The sequence below is a fragment of the Miscanthus floridulus genome, chromosome 1 (genome assembly GCF_019320115.1).
Source record: "Miscanthus floridulus cultivar M001 chromosome 1, ASM1932011v1, whole genome shotgun sequence".
In the NCBI taxonomy this organism is placed as follows: domain Eukaryota; kingdom Viridiplantae; phylum Streptophyta; class Magnoliopsida; order Poales; family Poaceae; genus Miscanthus; species Miscanthus floridulus.
This window is the reverse complement of record NC_089580.1, coordinates 15,083,135-15,104,639: the sequence shown is the minus strand read 5'-3', so window position 1 is coordinate 15,104,639 and position 21,505 is coordinate 15,083,135. Positions and strand designations below refer to the sequence as shown.

The 21,505-nt window shown below is 45.7% G+C and overlaps 3 protein-coding genes and 1 pseudogene across 3 annotated transcripts; 1 reads left to right on the top strand and 3 right to left on the bottom strand.

Moving 5' to 3' along the window:
* Positions 1-5,611: 5,611 nt before the first annotated feature.
* On the bottom strand, positions 5,612-7,438 carry LOC136452413 (cytochrome P450 87A3-like; annotated as a pseudogene).
* A 2,932-nt stretch (positions 7,439-10,370) lies between these two features.
* LOC136473818 (ferredoxin, chloroplastic-like) lies at positions 10,371-10,926 on the top strand. Its single transcript, XM_066471463.1, has one exon. It carries the CDS (start codon positions 10,371-10,373, stop codon positions 10,917-10,919), a length of 549 nt encoding a protein of 182 aa, XP_066327560.1. The 3' UTR covers positions 10,920-10,926.
* A 32-nt stretch (positions 10,927-10,958) lies between these two features.
* LOC136473828 (uncharacterized) lies at positions 10,959-13,652 on the bottom strand. Its single transcript, XM_066471471.1, has 3 exons — positions 13,145-13,652; positions 11,441-11,526; positions 10,959-11,248 (listed from the first exon to the last, which is right to left on the bottom strand). The coding sequence occupies exons 1-2, from the start codon at positions 13,524-13,526 to the stop codon at positions 11,480-11,482; spliced, it is 429 nt and encodes a 142-aa protein (XP_066327568.1). The 5' UTR covers positions 13,527-13,652; the 3' UTR covers positions 10,959-11,248; positions 11,441-11,479.
* Positions 13,653-16,274: 2,622 nt separating this feature from the next.
* Positions 16,275-21,265, bottom strand: LOC136548313 (E3 ubiquitin ligase PQT3-like). Its single transcript, XM_066539905.1, has 6 exons — positions 20,636-21,265; positions 19,224-19,326; positions 18,664-18,801; positions 18,127-18,572; positions 17,163-17,922; positions 16,275-17,032 (listed from the first exon to the last, which is right to left on the bottom strand). The coding sequence occupies exons 1-6, from the start codon at positions 20,817-20,819 to the stop codon at positions 16,624-16,626; spliced, it is 2,040 nt and encodes a 679-aa protein (XP_066396002.1). The 5' UTR covers positions 20,820-21,265; the 3' UTR covers positions 16,275-16,623.
* Between the last annotated feature and the right edge of the window lie 240 nt (positions 21,266-21,505).

Genomic DNA, 21,505 nt, shown 5'->3' with positions numbered 1-21,505 from the left:
AACTACGTTCGGGGTCAGTGTACCTGCAGAAAACTTGATTAAGCCTACCTAAGTCGGCAGAATGTCATCTATCCTGGATATATAACCATAGTAATAACACTACTTATATAACTTCGCATGCAACGTCCTAACTTTTAAAAAGAATTTGTTGTCAAATTTTATTTTAGAAATAGGTTCTGAAGCTTTATTTCCTCATTTACGCTCTGATACCACCTGTGGCAGAACCGTCTAATCTAATGCCTCCTAGGAGTACTCGTCTTCCATTAGACACTAAGTACTCAAGGGAGAACCACAAATTCCGCAGTTCCGTCGATCACACCCTAGGAGAGATCATGAAAATCCACATCTTTCCATCATGATCACAAATGAGAGAATAAAGCTTACAATATTCTTAACCATTTCTTACATCGCTTTTCATGCAACATCAGAGTATAATATTTATTGCTTATAATAGCGGAATATGATCATATTATCAGAGTTATGAATAATTTAATTTAACAGTGGAATATAAACATGTGATCAGAGTTATAGAGGAAATAAATATCTATTCATGATATGATGAAATGTTGATATATAAACTATGACAACAGGTTATAAAGCTTCTATTTATAAAACATTTAGTGAGAGTTATAAATAAAAACTAGGATCGTAGTGTAATGGAATCCCCTCTAAGCCCACCAGTAGGAATCCACATACAAGGGTCAGCTCTAGCATTCGCCTATCACCTGCAACAGAGGAAAATAAAACTTTGAGTACTCAATTGTACTCAGCAAGACTTATCCGATAGGAGAAAAGAAAAAGATTTCAATAATATGCAAGGCTATCTGGCTCGTGGGTTTATTGCATCTACAAGAAGTATTACTAAAAGTGCGTCCTTATATTCAATTTTATTAGCAGTCAACATTAGTTCATTAACCAACCATTCTATGTAAGCACCTGCGCTACTTTCAAGCAGGTAGTAAGCAATCAGAATTATTTTACCATATTTCATCTTTTAGTTCTTACTATGTTGATAGACTGTAAACAAGTCGTACCGGATCGTCCCGCGATTCACGAATCAATATGCCCAGCTGGGTACCCCAAAACACATGCCTCGCTTGTACCTTAGGCACAAGCAGGACCAATCCACCACCCTCCTATCATGGGGTCCAGGTCCCCATCCAAACTTGGACTTCAAGCCCCCGCCCCTGAGTCCTGGACTTAGTGGGTGCAAGGACATCCACCCAAAAACCACCCTGAAAGTCGGTCCGGAAAGAGCTGAAACCCATGACAAGAGAGTAACAAGTCTTCCCTGCATCCATACCCAAGTATATGCTCGGGATAATAAGTCTGTGACCTGCCTAGAACCCAATACAACAGCTGGTCCTTAACCGACACGGACAGGGAAAACAGTGTAACCAGGCTATGCCCCGTTGGCCGCAAGACACAACCTCTTACACCCACCAATACCCAAACCATATCCCTACCCGGTCTCTATTTTTTCTTTTACCATTCTTATCATGAGTGATAATAGTATAATAACAACAACAATATATTTTCTATCTCTCGCGAGTGACAGGCAATCACTTGACTTCTATCGGAGTCCTATAACATAGTAATCTACACGATCATGTCATACTAGTAAGACTCATAGGATAAAGATATATATATGCAAGTGGGTTTTATTCGACTCCTTAAAACTTAATGCACCAATATAATTTAAAGTACAAAAAAGTAGGGGTTATGTACCGGGGCTTGCCTGGGTAAAATATAACCAAAAGTTAGCATTCTATCTTCGTGACATGATTCCGGGCACCATCTTTTCCACTATCCGAGTTGATTCTATGATCCATCATTGTACCTATATGATATGCATTTATGCAAATGATGCAACAAATAATTAACAAGGCAACAACAACAACTTTTAAACAGGGTACATACTATGAACTAACAAGCTAGCTCTAATGACTAGCGTACTAATCTGCGTATCAACATCGTCGAGAAAGGTGCCATTCCCCAACAAGTGTTTTAGTTATAAAATTCTAAGGTGTTTCTTTATTTCATTCTATTGATTTAATATATATTCGAAATAGGGCATCATTATCTACTCTAGCAAACTAATTATTCAGGAGCTACAAAATTTATAGTGAGCAGCTAATAATATTAGTAATTTACTGTAAAATTTTTAGAGCTATCATTATCACCAATTCATCACAAAATTCCTACAAATTTACGTATTAACAATATTAAGCATGTTAAAATAATTAGAGCAACCCTAAAACATATAAAACCTATGCGAACAAAATACACTATCGATAGACCATGATTTTAGAAACTTAACAAAATTGGTTTGGTATTTTTATGATTTTTCTATGATTTACTATGAATTTTCAAGCATACAGCCGATTATTAAAATTACAAAACACCAAAAAAGAAAACAAACGATCTTTGGGCCCGAAGCGGCCCAGCTCGGCCTGGCCAGCGGCCAAGGCAGCCCAGACGGGCGGGGCGCACGCGCGCGGGCGTGAGCGTCCCAGGTGCTGCGGTGATCGGCCGGCCCAGCGGGCGCGCGGCACTAGGCCTAGGAGCGGCACAAGGCCGGCCCAGCTCGAAAGAGTTCAGGTGGGGACGTACTTTCGCATAAAAGACCCTATAGTATTGCAAAACCAACCCGAGATCCAGAGCACTATTTATATGAGTCATGCAATTTGTAACAAGCACCCTAGAAATGTCCTATTTCAATTCTCACCCTTCTCTCCTATGGTGAAACAGAGGAGCAGAGGACGTTGGCTCCGACCGACCAAATCTCGCCCATCCTGCGCACCCGCCAATGGTGGGGAGATGACGCGGGGCGAGGAAGGCAAGGCCAGGGTGAGGTTGTGGTCACCGCGCTGGACTTCGGACGCGGCGAGGAGGGACATTGCGCGGAGCTCGAAGTTGCAGTCGCGGCCGTGGTCAGGCGAGGACGGTGATGACGTGGTTGGCAAAGGCGTTCCGGCTCAATGATGGGGATGGCACAGAGTGCGATGACCGTGGATGGTGAAGCAAAGGCACTAGTGCTCGTAGTCGTTGCGCGTTGATCCATGGCGGAGCGCATTCGCTTCGATGCGATGCACGACACAACACAGACGCGCGGGGCTTGGTGCTCGATGCTGCGAAGGCTCGGTGCGGTAGAGTCCCAGGGTAGCAATGTGGCTCGATGAGGCGTCGACGCTGGACCGAGTCACGGTCGTGGTGCCGCTGTGATGCCGTGGTGGTGCTGTGGCTAGGCGCGGGGCGAGACGGAGGGACAGGGACGGCGGTGGTCGAGCTTGAGGCTCGCGGCCATGGTGGAGGACAGAGCGAGCGAGTGAGCTAGGCTAGCTGGGTGACTACATTTACACGGCTCGGCCATCTTTGGCCACGTATGCTTTAAAGGCGTGTGGCGTTCGCACGACGCGGCTTAAAGAAGACATGCCGTGAAGTACCGTGACAAGACGGCTCGGCTTTGGCTGCGTGCAGATGGCGACAGCGGAACAACGGCCGCGTGCAGAGCCTGCCACGCAAAACCAATGCACAAGGCGACGCGGGGAGAGCAGCAGCATCACAACAAGGTCATTAGTTCGATGGGACAACGGAGGCAGTGGCTACTTGGCGGTTAGGTAGTTAGGGCAGCGAGGAGAGTGCCACGTTGGCCAGATAGCGATGGCTACAGCGGCGGCTTGGGCCACGCACGGCCTGGCCGGCAGCGAGCTTGGTCGGCCACGTCGAGGCGACTGCGGCCCACCCCAGTCCACCGTGCGGTCGGCAACCAACAAGACCAGTCACAGGCGCGACCATGTCTAGGACCGACAGCAACGTGCACGCGCGGTGATTTTGGCTCAGGTCGACCAACAACGAACGATGATGAGCATGAAATTTAAAGCAACGCAAAAACTGCTAATGATCATGATTAAGACCCAACTAATGTCATGGCGCTAAAGTTGATCTCATCAGCTATCCCACGGAGCAATCCGCACAACAAACGGGCCACACGAGAGGAAGATACAAGCGCGCCAACTTGGGTTTGTCACTCGGGCACCAGTTCGCGAACAGAGTTCCGGAACATGGGTTACAGCGCGTTTCGAAAGAACTTCGAGATATTTTTGGGGTAACCCCGCAACGTCAAACCAACCTATGAACTACTCCAAGCCAAGGTACTCGCCATGAATCATCAAACTATACAAACGCATGGATAATTTGTTTTATCATTTTATGTGAGTTTAAAATTTTTAAAACACGAGAGCTTGGTTAATTAATTTCTTTTAGGCCTTAATCAAGGTGCTAAGCGAGCTCATAACACCAGAGGTGTTATAGTGATGCGCCTCCTCTTTCCTCTTTCCTGGGCAACGATTGGCATAATGGACATACTTCTTGGATTTGAAACGCTGAATGTGGATTTTATCTTTCTTGCCTCCTCCAGCGTTCTCCTTGCCTTGCCCATCACCGCATCCGCCTTGGCCTCTTCCTCGACCACGACCTCTACCACGCCCAGCCTCAGATGACTTGCTCCTCCCCGACGAGTCACCTCCGGCCTTCTTCTGCTTCGCCTCCCACTCTGACTGAGTGAGGAGTAACTGCCCACCTTCAGTCTTCGAGTTCCTAGCTCCCCCACCGAGTTCTCTCTTCATACGCCTTCAAATGCCCAACCGCCTCTTCAAACGTCAAGGTCTTGAGATCATAGAACTGCTCAATCCCAGCAACAACGTTGATGAACCTCTCCGGCACGGTGTCGAACAATTTCTTCACCATGGTCGTGTCATCCAACGTGCCGCCCAAGTTGTTGTATCTCACTGACATCCCTGTCAGCTTGCCAGCATACTGATCAAGCATCTCTTCCTCCATCTTCATGGCATCGAATTCGCTCTTGAGCATCTGCAACCGTGCCTCCTTGACACGCTCGGCACCAACAAATCTCGACTTCAGACAGTCCCAAACTTCCTTGCATGTCTTCTTCTTCGCCACCTGCATCAGCAGATCATCCGGCAGGCACTGCAACAGGTGCGCCCGCGCCTTCTTGTCCTTGCCGGACTGAGCTGCTGTCTGCGTCTCCGATGTCCCCTCCGGTGGTTCCACCACCTCCCAGACGCCTTGATCTTCCATGATTGCTTGTACTCGGATGCTCCAACTTGTGTAGTTGGTGGCTGTCAGTTGCGGATAGGCGTACTGCCCGTGACCGCCAACACCGCCGCCGCCTACACCTCCGCTTCCCGCACTCAATGCTTTGGCTTGTGATTCGGCTCTGGTACCGGATGTTAGTCACATATCGATCACAATCACCAAATATCACAATGGCTAGATGAAGAACACACAAGAACACAGGATATGTGACCCTGAACCCCAAAACGCGGAGGACAGAGCTATTTTTACTTAGATATGGGAACACAGAGTAGTTGAGGTTACAATGACACATCGTACATCCCAGAGGGTAATACACAAGCTTAACTAGCTAACGCATGCCCTCAGACTCGACGCCTAAAACAAGATACAACCGTCGCTGCTGTCTGCGCACGACGTCGCCCACGTTCCCTGAGCGCGGTCACCAACTACTGGTCGCCTCCAACTGCACTCCTTTTGAATCAGCGTTTCTCGCTTCTTCTCCGGCTTCAGTTGATCAGCTTGTTCGCTGGTTGGTTTCTGGGCTGATAAGCCCGGCTGGTGCTGGTTTGTTGTGAGAGAAAAATACTGTTAGCTGGCTGATAAGCCCTACCTAAAACCAACAAGCGAACAGGCTAGATAGCTCCAACCACCGGTGATTACGCCAACATATAGCTGGATATTTTTCTGACTGCACACATGGTCAAAAAGAGGAAGATGCATACCTGTACATCCTGTATTGTTTTTCTAAGCACTACAGGAGCAATATTTGCCAGCCTAAGGGCTTCGTGTATAACCTATTATATGTGATGTAGAAAGAGATCAATGCACAGGAAAAATTCACTGCGTAGAACCAAGAACCAGTTCAAATTTCTAATTTACGGAGAACATCGATCTCTGACAGTTATGACCATACATGAGATGTGAATTTCATAGATTTGTACTCCTCCCAGGTGATTTCATCAGAGTCTGAATCTGCCCTTCTTTTCTGGACATTCTCATGCTCTTCCTGAAAACACCGCATAAAAAAAATCAATGCAACGGCAACGGTTTCAATTTGTGGTATGGAGTCTGGACCAAACAATTTGCTTACCGTTAGTTCCTGCAATGCTTTGGGGGTTATCTGTCAGAAACTTGAGAATCGCGGTCAGTCCAATCGACGTGGTCTCGTGGCTAGAGCATCAGAAACAGCAAGTCCAGCGCGATGTTCTCGTTCAGTTCAGAGTCTGGCTTGTCCAGCTCGTGGATCACAAGATCGAAGAAATCTACCGCCTCGCGCTCCGGCTCGTTCCTGCGTGCACCGAGCTGCTCCTTCAGCATCTTCATGACCCTCTTGCGTCCCTGAAGAGATGAATCAAACAATTTGAAAATTGTCACTGATCAAAGGCCAGGCAGATAGTCATCTACCAAACAAATAATAGATAGATGATTATTAGTTTGCCTGCATGCATCTGTAGAAGGCTGTGCCGGGAACGCAGAGCGGGAACGCCAGCAGCCCCCTGGTGCACGCGTCGAAGCACTTCCACAGGCTCCCTTCCGAGGCCGCGTCGTCGTGGCTGATCAGCTTCTTCGCCGTCACGCCAAATATCATCTGCGGATGCCGGATAGGTAGTACGTAGTAAGCATGAAGAAACTGTCAGAAGTGTCATCGTCGACAGAGATACATGCATACCCTGAAGGTGGCCGCTCTGACCTCGACGTCGGGCAGCCGGAGCCAGGACCGCAGCTCGGCGCGCGCGCTCCGCTGCACGTCACGTAGCAGGACCAGACGGAGGCTCTCGGGGCCGAAAAGGCGGAGCACGAGCGCCCTGATGTGGCGGTGGAGAGGACCCAGAGCGGTGATGATGCTGTCGGCGCCCAGGACGCGCATGAAGGACGGCGGGTACCATATCTGGAAGGCGCGCTCCTCTTCCTGCAGCACGCGCGTGCTCAACTCCGGGTCGACCGACACGATCAGGTCCTCACCGACAAGGCTCGTCCGAAAGATCGGCCCGTATCTGCAGGATCCACGTGCAAGAGACAGAAATTAGGAGTGTACTAGTAGTGCTTGGTAGCCAAGAGTTCCATAACGAAATTTTTGTATTTCAGATGTGAAATTCTTTACTTTGAAAGTGGCTAGATTACATTATTACCTCTCCAACCGTCGCTTGAAGAAGGGCAACAGCTCGAGGGTCGGGGACGCGGTGAAGAACTCGAGCGTCTCTCCGACGAGCGGCAAGCCCCTCGAACCCGGCGGTAGCCTTGGATCGCAGAGCTCGCCGATCCCGAATCTCAAGAACAAGCGGAGCAGCAAGGTTGCTAGCGCTAACGTCACGAACAACACAGCAGCTAATAAGTAATCCATGCCCATTTCCTATCTAGCGAATTGGTAATCTGTATGCACTCAGTACTTGGAGTCTTTCCTTCGCACGCCTTGGGGCAACTCCAACCAGCCCCCTATCTCAACTCCTATCTTATTTTTGAGGGTTCAAACATAAAATTTCGTCTCCAACCAATCCCTCATCCAAACCCCGATGGATGAGGGTCTCATATTTCTCTCTCCTCATCTCCTAGATGTGGGGGACTCTCAACCGATACCTCGTCCTCCTGGGAGACCAAACTTGGTTCCTGCGTCGCCGCTAAGTTTTCTGTTCAGGTGCGCGCGGCCACTTCCTTCTTCTACCTGTGGCCTTCATCCCTGCCCACGCTCGCTCAAGGGCAACGGGTGACCTGTATTCATTGAGAGAGTGAGGGAGAAGAACCTGTGCGTTGTGGATCTAGCCGCGCCGGCCACGCTCCGATCTCCTGCACGTGCGCTCGTTCCGCAGAGGCCAGCTCGTCGGCGCGCCCGAGTGCAGCCCCATCTTGCCGCTGCCACACCTGTACACGCAGCCGCCGCTGCTCCAAACCAGCCCTGCAAGCTTTGACATTATTTAATCAAGCTTTGCCGCTGCTCCCAACCGGCCCACGTTGCCCCACCCGTAGTAGCATGGAGTGTTGTGAGGGAGCTGTGAGAGTGGCGTGAGGAGAGAAAAAATAATAGTTGCCAATTATTTAAAAAATAATAATTCCTCCAATATTTAGCCATAAAAAATGTTGTTAACAAGTATCTATTTCAATAATACTAACACGGTTTAGATATAAAATACTGGACTTGGTAGTTAGAAGTTATGTATAAATATAGGTGAGAGAAATTAGGGAGGCTGAAATGAGAGTTCGATTGGAGTGCAGAGAGAAATGAGGGCTGAAATCTGGATGAGAGATCCTCATTTGTGAGAGTAGGGGGGCAAATTTTGAGGGATTAGTTGGAGTTGCCCTTAGTTATTTGCTAGTTGGAGCTTGCAGGGGCGGTAGCATATACTGTACAAGTTACTCCATAGTCGGTAGTCCCTTGCCCAGTGCCCCAGTTGCCGCTTCATTTCAAAAATATAAGACGTATTTCGTTTTGTAAAAACAAGCTTAATTTGACGAACTATTTCTATGTTAATATATATGATATTTTTACACATAATTTAGGTTGCTAGCTAGACTCATATTGAAAAATATTTACTTATGATTATGATTTTGTGTCACATGTATCTATACTACTATATATATCCTCGATCAGCATAATGTGTACACTGTCATCTAACATTGTAATGCGTATTTTGTTTCGTTGGAACAAGACTTTTACTCTAGTCTTTTACCGGCACATTTGGTAGACTATAAGCCCTATATTTTGAAATTGACAATCATTATATCTCACTATTGACATGTATATACCCTACCCTACAAACGGCAGTATTGTTTCTTTCTTGAACAAGTATAGGAAAACACATAAAACGACGCCAAATGGAGAATACTTCCATGATAAAAAAAAGTATAGGAAAACACAAGCATATATGCCAAGTTTAGAATTTAAGCTTAGATTGACTGCTTCCATCACCTGAATCAACTACTTACACTCGCATGTATAAGATAAGGTAGATATATCGAAGGAACTGATAATACTGGCTGCTGACAATAAGCTAAGGGTCATCCATATTTGGTTGCTTTGGCAATTTTTACTACACAACACACTAGCCATGTCACTGGTTCTTAGGCGCATGTTTGGTTCATGCGACGAGTGTGACCAGTGGTGGAGGGAAGGGGGCTGGTTTCCAACGTCCTAAATGTCCCCATAATAGTACACCCCTAACTAGCAACTTAACGACATTAGTGATTTATTTGTTTGTTCTCTTCAGATTCATTTTCATGGCATCTACATGATATAGAATTAGTCTTCTTATTAGCTTCCCCCGTCTTTTTGTTCTTGTTATTGTAGTTTTTCTGACCTACCCAAACCCAACATACTAGTTGGTTCTCACAAGTCACAATACACCCCAAATTAATTAGTTAATCAATATAATTAACAAATAGTTTCCGCACAATCATTTTTCCAAGTGCACAAAGATTGCAAGTTGAGAGCATCTCCAATAGTTTCCAAAACCCACTTCCAATCCTGATTTTTTGGCAAGATTGAAAAGAAAACTACTCTCCAACAACTCTTAATCTATCTGCACTTGGGAAAATCAATCCAATTGCGTGTGTATTGATCAGTCAATCTAGAGGTGAAAGGATGTGGGGAAGAAAGGGTTAGGACAGGGTTCCCAATACAAATGTAGAAGAGAGCAAGAAAGTATAAAAGTAGTTTTGGATAATTTTAAAATAATTTGGGATTTCGGATGCAAAATTATATTTTATATTTTAGGAGCGAGATTTTAGAAACTGTTGAGGAAACCCAATAATATGCTCTTAACTTTTTTAGCCACTTGAAAAAATCATTGATTTATCAATTAGTTTTTTTTAGAACTATTGGAGATGATCTACGATAAGAGTTGCTGGAAAGCACTTTTTTCATCTTATAAAAATAACAAGATTGGGAGTGGATTCTGGAAACTATCGGAGATGCTCTAAGTTATATGCCGTTAGGATCCTTTTTTTCAATGAGGATCCAAGCTAAAATTCTGCATTTTTTCAGCTCTGGCTTTTCATGAGATCGAGTGTTGTGACAGTTGTATTGTATGCCCCTAAACATTAGCGAGCAATTTGGTAAACTTTTACTAGTATATTTTCAGGTACTCGTATGGATTTTACGATCGGTAACCTAGAGTACACTCAAGGCAGCGCAATTCGATGGCTCGTGGTATTACAAGAAAAAAAAAAGGAAAAAACCAAGAAATTAAAAACGGGAAGACAGCCTTATCCTCAGCCACGACAACCCCCCCCCCCCCCCCCCCCCCCACCCCCCCCACACACACACACTTCAGTCACACCCTATGGCCGCTGCTTCAGCATTGCTGCTCCACCTCGCGACCCCGACCCCAACTCGCTCCACTCACCTCAGCGTCCGGCTCCCCAGCTCTCAGCTGCCTCGCCGCCGGCCGCCGGGGGCACGCATCGCCACCGCGCAGCCGCCGCGGGCCTACAAGGTGACGATCGAGCACGGCGGCGAGTCGCGGGTGGTGGAGGTGGAGAAGGACGAGACGATCCTGTCCCGCGCGCTGGACGAGGGCCTGGACGTGCCGCACGACTGCAAGCTCGGCGTGTGCATGACGTGCCCGGCGCGGCTGGTCTCCGGGGTGGTGGACCAGAGCGACGGCATGCTCAGCGACGACGTCGTCGCGCAGGGGTACGCGCTGCTCTGCGCCGCCTACCCGCGCTCCGACATGTACACGCCGCTCTTGTTGATTAGTAGTACTGGTGGCAGAGCTTTTCTTGAGAATAGATATTGTGGTATGCCTCATTGCCAAATTTCTTGTGTCAGAATCGAGCATTTCCCAACATTTGGTAGCATACTGCGAATTATCTCCACTTTCAGTGGCTAATGATGCTTCAGTTCTGAAACTGAAACACTGAGACGAGAATGACAAGGAAAGTATTCAGACTTCATTTGCCAATTGTCATGCAGGAAATCCAATCACGTACAGAGCGATTTTACATCCTACAACATTCTGAGGGCAAAGCGAGATCTTTATTAACTAGACATTGTTAGGATTATTACAATCATCTTGGATGAGATGCAGCAAGAACGCAGGCCCTTGTCTCAACCAAACAACAGTGTGAGCAGAGCTTTGATGAGCTTCGGATTTATTTATTTTACGGAACATATCCGGTTTCCATCGCATTTTGCAGGCAGTGATTGCCGAGGTATTGCCTGCAACCAATCCACATAAAACAAGATGAATCGTATCGTCAATTCAGCACTCATACAAGAACCAGAAAGGAACAGAAAGTAAAAACAAATGCAATACTATAGCACATCAACTGCCTCCTCAGTTTCCAATGGGTGCCAGCACCAAACCAAGGAGCATAAGATACAAAATATGAAATAGAAACATGAGCTTACACGAAAAAACAGAAGGACACTGCAAATCATGGTCTCTGTTCACTTATCATTGCCTGCACCAGCGCTAGTAACCTCTAGGCCATTGCCTGCAACAGAACCAAATAACAGAGTTGTAGGTGTGCTTGTGTGCGAAACAAGAAAAGGTAACCAAATGGCTAATTGACCATTTATTTATCCTAAAAGCCATAAATCGGAAAGTGTTACAAATAGAGTCACTACTAATGTGGAACTGGAACCAGGAAGGCAGGTAACAAAGTGTATACTATTTAGAAATTAGAATCCTGTTTCCAAACATGTGTGCACTTTTAAGAGAACCTAGTTAGCAGAAAGTACACAGGACACCTTGATAGATTTGATCATAATCAGGCCCGCACTGCATAGTTTAGTTAAGGATATTCTCTGGTTGCCAATAGCAAATTCACCCTTCTACTCTGCTCTCTGCATAGGTTGCTCAAAGAAAATGCATAGCCCTAGCCAAAAGTCCAAAAGAAAAACAAAATGCATAGCTCTAGCCGAAGTCCAAGGGAAAAAACAAAACTAACATGACTTCAAAAGCCTAAGTTAGCACCAAATACTTATTCTGTAAAGAGGCCACACAACATGCACATTCCTAAAACTTCTGCAGATATTCAGAAGAACGTCATAATAGACAAGGTATACAGATAGCACAACTCATGGACTGAGATCAAGGCAAGCCGACTGCATTGGAACCAACGATGTCAAATTTCCGTACTTAATAGTTACTAGTTTTACACTACTTATTAGTGAATGAATTGAAGAAACAAAATTCAGAGGTTGCAATTAATAAAATGTCATGAACTGATGTGCCAATGTAAGTACTGATAATACTACTTATTAGTGAATGAATTGAAGAAACAACGACTGAAAATTTTAGATGTTGCAATTAATAAAAAGTCATGAACTGATGTACCCATTCTAATAAATAATGCTGCAATTACTGAGAAGATTTCATATCATGTTACACGTTAGTAAACATGGAACTAACAATGGAAAGAACATGACACTTGCATACCATTATGCTGTCACAGACAATAGAGCCAACTGGGTAGCAGGGACTAGTCCAGATCCTTAAAGAATGAGGCCGAAGCTGAGCTAGATCCTAATATTCGGATATTCCTTGAGCAATCCCCTCATCCAAACACGCCCTCAGAAGCAACAGGTCATAGGATTTCGTTTGTACAGCTTTTGTAGGAGCAGCCTGTGTCTAACTCAAGTACTCAACAGAATATACTAGTATTGAACTTCTGTAGCTACTAGTCTGTACTCAGTTCAACGAAGGTTTAAGGCCCTGTTTGTTTGAGCTTTCCTTTTGGCCATTTTCAGACTACTGCCTTTTAGACTGTCCAAAAGCCCAACAGCTTCCATAGCCTGAGCTTTTGAGTTTTTGGCTTTCGGGAGCTTTTTGGCTTTTAAAAGGTCCAAAAGCTTTCCGAAAGCCCAAACAAACAGGTCATAAGACTTGCAGGTAACCATAAATTTAGCAGAACTTCAGAACTTCCAAGTTGTGGACTCTTGAACAGATACAATTCTCTAGCCAATTGCAACAAGCATGAACCAGATATATTTTTCATCAATTTGACAATGACAAAAATCAACACAAAAGCGTGGAACCTCGATTGATCACCACAAAAAACAGTAAAAATTGAGATGAATGAAACGAGTAGGGCGTCTCTATTCTCTCACCGTCGGGGTCGAAGAAGAAGACCTGGCGCGTGCGCCCGTCTGGCTGCGTCTTCTCGAACACTTCGGTGCCGCGCGCCTTCAGCCCGGTCACGAACCCGTCGTAGTCGGCGACGGAGAAGGCGAGGTGGTGGCGCCGGGGCAGCTGCGACGGCGGCGCGCCCTCGGCGCCAGGCCCCACCGCGACGGGTGCCGCGGCGGGGTCCCGCTCGATGAGGTGGAGCGCGACGTCGGGGGAGCTCGGGAGGCGGAGCCAGGCGACCTGGAAGCCCGAGTAGGTGGGCGAAGGGATGCGCTCGAACCCCAGCACGGCCTCGTAGAAGGCGGCGAGGCGGACCACGTCGGAGGTCTCCCGCGCGATGTGGTTGAGCTGCAGCGTCGCCATCGGAGGAGAGGAGAGGGTGGGGGCAAGAAGAGGATCACTATCAGAGGACGAGGAGTTGGGGGCGGCGCGGCCGGCGAGGCGTCTCGTAGTGTTGAGACTTGAGAGTGTGGTGATGCCGTCTTTGACTCTTGCAGTCTGGCTTGAGGCCAGGCCAGCGACAGCGGGCTTCACACGTGTGATCAGTTGGCTCCTCCCCGGATTACAATTCAGGGGGAAAAAAGTGGGACAGATGTGTGAAGGAGTCGCTTTCCTTTGATTCGGGACACGTGTTTCGGTAATGCTACGGTGCGGGCGTTCATTCGTCCAGACGCTGTCTCCTTAAAAAAAATCTCTCACTCCGCCAGCCGCTGGTCGCATGTATGTTCTGCTTCTGCGAGATCTAGTCTACTCTTGCTCTCCCCTAATCCAGCACTCAAAGTCGCCCCCACCTAGTCGAGGTCCGTACCCCCGGCGACTCGCCGTGGCCTATGGCCGTTCTCCTCTCCTCTCCTCCTCCGTGGACGCCTAGCCCTCATTCGCCCCCTACCTCATGCTCCTCTTCATTGTGGCTCTCGCCGCCACCACGGCCTTCGTCTTGCTTCGCCCACCCCTCATCGTTGTTACCGCGACATCCGCTGCCACGCGGCTTCTCCTCAAGCCAGTGGTGTTGCTCACATCCTCGGATGGCTTCCGCTTCGGGTACCAATACAAGGTTCTTCTCCTACACATTCGCCGCCTCATCGTCGGCGCCAGCACCAGCATCTTCCTCATCGCCTCTTCCTGCGGCTAGAGACGGCAAGGGTGTCGTGGTCGTGCTGTACTTCGCGACCGCCTCGAGGCTCGCTAGACATGGTGGTCGCCGTCACGCCTAAAATGTTTCAAGCGTATGTTTCAAGTGTTTCAGATGTTTCAGAGATATGTTACAAGTGTTTCATGCGGATGTTGCAAAATTTGATCGGGATGTTGCACATGTTGGTGTACACGTATATTGCAAATGTCTGTTCTAAATATTTCATCTGTTTTTCTAGACGTATGAGTGTGTTTATTTGGATGTTGCATATGTTTCACACATATGTTGCAAGTGTTTTATCTGGATATTGCGTATGTTTTACAATGGTTTCAAGTGGGCAACATATCATGTGTAAACCAACTAACCTGTGCAAAGTTGGAAACTACCAATCAGGACCACTAGATGCTGATCCAATGGATGGGGTGAGGGGCTTAAGCGCAAAAAAAGGTCGGCGGGTGAGGGGCTTAAGCGTAAAAAAATCTCACCTCTCACCGCATCCATTGAATCAGCATCTAGTGGTCCTGGTTGGTAGTTTCCAAGTTTACACAAGTTGGTTGGTTTGCACATGATACGTTGCCTTTCAAGTGTTTTTATGTGTGTGTTTGTAAGTGTTTCAGATGCATGTTTCAAGTATTTCATTTGCCTTTGGACGTATGTTACAAGTGTTGTATCTGGATGTTGCAAAAGTAGATCGGATGTTATATCTCCCTCATCGCTTTCTGCTGCCTCACCCTGGTGTCTCCTCCTCCTCCTAGCACCGGCTGGGCATACGCCACCCTCCCCCTCTTCTCGATGCTGGTGATGTTCGGGGCGGGGCGGGCCCCACGTTGGCGCGTGAAACGGCGTGGGAAACAAAATACAGGTGCGGACATCTGGATGCCGAACGCCCGAACGCTAGCAAGCTCGTACATGTTTATGCGTATGCATTCAGAAAGGTTATAATTTTTTTAATTATTAATTTTAAATTTAAGTAACAACCCCATGTTAAATGTACACCTATGAAATTATGTCGTAAACTCGTAATCAATGATAGATGTCTACGATTGTTTTATAGGAAAATTCAGCCGACAAATTGGATAATCCAGACTTTCTTTATTTAGAAAGAAAATATTTTCACTCTTTTTTATTTTTAGACAGTTATAAAGTTATACTTGCAGCTTTTATGCTTAATGTTTTACAAGATATAACTTCTAATCTTAACTTTTTTAATATAGTGTTTTATTTAATTTATAGATAATTTATCATGTGAACCTTTTTAAGTAACCCCTGAAACACATTTTTTTGTCAAATTTCTAGTAACACTAGCTTTTATCGAGAACAGATATTGTGATATGCCCCTTTGGCAAATTTCTTGTGTCCGAATCGAGCATTTCCCGACATTTAGTAGCATACTGCGAATTATCTCCACTTTCAGTGGTTAATGATGCTTCAATTCTGGAACTGAAACATTGAGACGAAAATGGCAAGGAAAGAAGCATTCAAACTTCATTTGCTCAGAGCGAACGTCTGCTCATCTAGAATTGGACATGTGCTAGGGTAGCATTTGCGTCGGACGATTCAAGTGACTTTTGTTTGTGTTTGTTTATTATTAATCATAACTGTAGCAAATATGTTCGTAAATTACAATGGCACGCACAACTTGTTGCGGATTACAAATCGTTGTTGATTTGTGGTTCGAAAATTTATTTAACAATCATCCTATTTTCCAATATTGAAATCAAACCACGATGCATTTTGGAATCAAACTTTAATTCGTATAAGCATGGTCTATGAAGGTCATATATGGGATAGCAGGGATCTGCAAGGACATTGTGACAAGAAGTAAAAAAGACGACAGAAAAATCCATCTCTCTAGTTTTTAATATTAAGTACAGATTCTATATATGTCAGAAAAGTGGGTTTAAACTTGAAGACGTCATATTATTAATTCGCGTCTTGCACAATCAAATTCTTATATAAGGGACACATAAAGTACGACATGAGTGAAGTCCTTGTTATATATTATCAACAGTAAAACGGTTCTTGTAGGGTAAAAGGGAAACCAAATACGTAAATAAAAAAAACACTTGGAAACTTATTGAAATTCTATTTATATTTGGAGAGAATGCATCACATAGAGAGAGCTGGCAATGCTCTCATCATTAGTACAAATTGCTAATATCAATACATTTTGCCAGGGAACCGGAAATTTCCCTCTGCTTTCTGACAAGCTTTCCTCTGCTTTCAGGGGCATGCATACAATTACGAGTAAAAGAAAATCCATAGGTGAGCACTGGTGACCAGCAATGTATTGCTGCACTTGTTCCGCCTTAGTCCAGATTCTTCCATTCAGTGCCTTGTGTCCACGCCTCCTGATGATCTGCGACCCCATCTCCTCTTGAAATTACGTTCATCGTCGCTTGCATCCTCCTCACGGGTGATACTCCTGGAACCATGTCTCGACCTCCGGCTGCTCTGTTTATCGTCATACGTTGGAGAGGAATCGCGCATCCGCTTCCCACTAGAGTGATCCTCAACGGAGGCCCTGTCAGAATGCCCATGTTCCCTTCTCTCAGAGCTTGACCTTGTTCTGTTCCTTGTTCTTGATTCTGAGCCATGAGAAGAGACCAGTTGCCGCTTGTGCTCTGGTGATTGCGGCTGAAGACGAGTGTCCTTGGGCCTCTCACTCCTCTCAGGGCGCTTTGAAAGTGCCCTAGTAGCTGCAGTGCCCCCACGATGCATGGGCTCAGTTTCAGGCCTGAAGAAATCAGCAATATGGACTGTTAGCGTCACAAGTAGCAAGTGAAGCTCTGAATAACTGGAAGCTGAGTATAATTCAGTTAAAGAAAAAGAACACTCTAAACCAAGGATGATAGGACAATACATACCTTTGGTAGCTTGCTGGATAGCCTTGCATTGCAAGAACCTGCGGTGGCATGCCAGTGAAGGTATTCACACAATATGGATCCATTGGATAACCAGTGTACGGCATCCCCATTGAGCTATACATGTAAGGTTCAGTTGCCCAAGGATATCCATTGATGAAGGGATTGTAATATGCAGGGTCAAATGGAACATTGTAACCATAGCCAACATTGTTAGGTTGAACACTCTTAGTTAAGTCTGCCTTCTTCCGCTTCTTCTTCGGTTGATCTGTCCTTGTGACATTGTGTTTCAGGGCCCCTGAAACAGTGGTGGCCTTTGAAGTCGTTTCACTTCCATCCTTTACTTTGGGGGCTTCAGCATTTGCTACAGCCTTCTCTGCTGACACTTCTGCAGAATTGCCTTCATCTTTGCTAAGGATTTTGGCAGTGGCTGCCAATTTCTCTAGAGGCTGGTTCACTAGAGCACCTTCTGTGGCAACATGGAGCGCATCATCAGGTGCAGATGCTGCTGGTAGCTGGTGGTCTGTAGGTTGCTTCACCTCCCTTGCTGAGGCAGCAGAAGCAGTGTGGCTCAGTATTTTGGGGTCAGGGTTGCTGCCTGACGAACTTCTATGCCTTGCTGTACCACTTCCACCACTGCTAGTCTGTGTTCCCAACATATTGCTGATTGTGCTCCGAAGTGTGTGATTGGGAATGAGGTCATCTGCTAGTGTCTTGACTCCACAAATGCACTTCGACTCTGTAATAATATAATCCCGAATGCCTGACAAAAGGTAAATAGAAACTCGTTCCTTATATTGTTCTTATATTATTCGAATGATAATTACTTGACACAGAAACAGCTAGATACTGCTATAAAAACAAATTTGGTGTAAAACATCTTGGATACTTTTGGATAATGCACTCATTGACACCAAAACAAAGACTTTGAAGATACATACAAATGGAGTATATGAAAACCACTTACATCTATCACAAAAACTGTCAAAACAGCACTTGCTTGTCAATACTGCATCTCTCATCACTTTTTTACATAGTCGGCAGTGGAGCTCTGCTGGCAAATCATCAACAGCACTAACTGGGGCAGCCGGGACAAGTGAATCCAAAATGCCATCGACAGGACTGACAGTTACTACTGGGACAAGAGACCGACTCATTTTATTATTGTCGAACTTGGGATCGCCAATGGTTGGGCAATAGTGAATAAAATGCCCTGGAATTCGGCATCTGTAGCAAATGTATCCAGGTGGAGGCGTCTTGTTTTCCTGTGAGCAGTGTTGAATGAAATGGCCTGGAACACCGCAAGAGCGGCAGACATATCCTGGTGGAGGTGTCTCCCCTTCCAATGGCCCATAGTTACGTCCTGATGTAAACCTTCCACTGCCTTGTCCTCTTTTAGACGGGTGCTGTTCCCTACATGCACCATGGAACAAGATTATCAGAGTGAAGGCAACAAGAAAAACTACTACCATTTCGTGAAAAAGCGAGAAAGTGATATGCTTACAATTTGAGTTCAGCAGCATCAATCACTGCTGCAATTGCAGCATCTTCATCTTGCACTACTGTGGAGGAACATGACTTTGAGCTTGAGTCAGTAACGACTGACTTACAAGGTACAGAACATTCTTCTGTGACTTTCCGCCTGCAATTAGTTACATGAAGTTAGTACGCTTAGTCCTCATTTTCTGCCCTGCTTGTTCTCAGTTGAAACAGATTTAATTGATGATGCTTCAGCTATAGACCTTGTAGTATGACACCACAATTGAACTGTGTTTGGACAGAGGACTCAAACAAAACAATCAGCTTTTACTGGGAGCAGTTTAATAAACAAAAAACAACAGTAGGGAAATAGAGAGAATTATTCTGTTGGGTTTCATTGTGAAGTCAAATTGTTCAGACTGTAGCCCTGTAGGCCCACATTGTCTAAGAAAAATATATTAATGTTACTTCCAGGTGATTCAGGTTCCACATGAATTGGTCTATGATTTAAAATGTTTGTCTCCTAGCCTCTCTTTCCAAACAGCGAATGATATTGCGAAGAAAAGATTGAAGAGGGGACATTACGTGGGGGACAAGACGATCTTCTCTGACAGTTGCCCAGGAATGGAAATTCTGCGGACCAGCACAGTTGTGTTCTGTGGTACGGATGCTCTTTCATCTGCATATTCTGAATTCAAACACAAACACAGAAAACAGAAATGTCAACTAATAGTCCACTAAAACAAACATATTCTGGCAAGCTATAAGATAACTCTTCTCATATATACCAAATGATGCATTTAATTGAATTGAACATCGAAATTGAGATGTTTAAATTGATTTATAATATGACAGATTGACTTTTATCCTTTAGGTTCACAATTGAGATTTCTCAATTGATTTATAATATGACAGATTGACTTTTATCCTTTATCCCAATGGCCCCGTTCGGCTTGCTGAAATTTTGCTGGAACTGGCTGAAAGCACTGTTCTGGCTGAATTGTTGTGAGAGAAAAACACTGTTCCGGCTGAAAAAACAAGCCGAACAAGCCGGTTTCTGGGTAAGCCGAAGGAGATGTCCTGGATTCATGAACATATTGGGAAAAAGAAAGGGAAAAAAAAAAAGAAATTCTACACTTCACAATTTACAAATATAAGCTTTACATCAGTATGCCAAGGTGTATTTCCAATAGGATGCACAGATACATATGGATCATCATTCATCCAGTATACAGCTTGGCTGAACTCCTTCAAGAGCTAGTAACACATCCCATGGGCATACAAAATGATAGGAGACCAAATACAATTACAATGTACACGTATTACAGTTCTCTTATTTTTATCAACAAAACAATGGAAACACGAGTAAACAGTGACCATTGTACTTAACGGAATACCTATCCGTATTGATGTACAAAGCAAAAGTATCACAAAATCTCTGAGAGCTGAAATTGTTAGAGAATCATCAACTTGCACTAACACAGAAATAGCCAAACTGAGTAAGGAATCCAGATTGAAATAAAACATGCAAAATCATTGGCATCAAAACTAGGACAATCGATAAAACCATATGCAAAGCCAAACTGAGTGAGGAATCCAGATTGAAATGACCAATGCAAAATCATTGGCACCAAAACTAGGACAATCGATAAAACCTATGCAAGTCGCTTTTTGTTCAGAGCTACAACTAAGCAATTCGCATGCACCACTGAACACTAAAACAAAGTTCAGGTGTCCTGATCCCGACCAGATTGATGTTATCTAAACTATGCCATGTCTTGCAGGCTTCATGAATCCAGACATCTCAGCAAAGCCTAATTGATTTTCCCAAAAATTGCGATGATCCAAGATCAATTGCGCATAATTTTATTAGGCTGAAAAATCGGTTGTGCTTCAAAGTAAAGGCAACTACGATGAAGTGTTTGACAGAATCATATGCTCGGCTGTATATACAGAAAGTAATCGAGTACAGTTAAGCTATTTGGCGTTAAACGAACCTTCGCCAGTGTGGGCGTTGGAGATGACAATATCCTCTGTGGCACGGCCGCGGGTTCGCCCACGGCCGTGCTTACCGCTCGTCATGATAAGCTGCTTGAGTTCAGACACAGAGATAAAAGCATGGGGCACAGGCATAGAACAGATTTCCTTTTCACTCTTATGTTGATAATACACAACACCCATGATGGATGGCGAGTACTGTCTCTTTTTTTCACGAATAAAGGCCTCTCTATCACGAGATGGCCCGAATTTTTTTCCCAGATCTCAGATGAAATACAACGAATTGCAACGAGAAGAATCACTGAACAAATTCGATCTACGAAGAGGCGATCGGCGATCGACGACGGCACGGATCCTTCGCGTCGTCGATGCGGGCTTGGTGGAGAAGTAGCCTGTCGACCAAGCGATTCCTCGGGACGGCCTGGGGAAGATCGCAGATCGCAGGTGTCGAAGACGGGTAGAGGACGCCGGGTAGCCGAGATGCCGGAACGCGGCGACCGGGGGTAGGAGCTGGCGAATCCGCCGGGTAAGGGCGCCGGATCTGAAGGCGTCGCCGGGCCTAGGGTTCCGAGGCGCGTGCGGAGGCTGGTGGCGGGATTGGGGAATCTTGCGGAGGCGACGGGGGCCGCGGACTTTTATATATACGAGACAAAGAGGCGAACCGCGAACGCGTGAACGAGTGGACGCGGCTTCTGCCTCGTTTCCTTGGCCACGACGGATTCTTTGACCTGTCTTGGGCCAGGCCTCTAAAGGTGGACCTGAAAGCTCAGCCGCCTAAAGCCCCAAAATGGACATGCACTCACGAAGCCCACAACCTGGCCCTGGCGTGGCGTGCACATTTTTCCTGGGCCGCATTTTCCTTCGCAGCC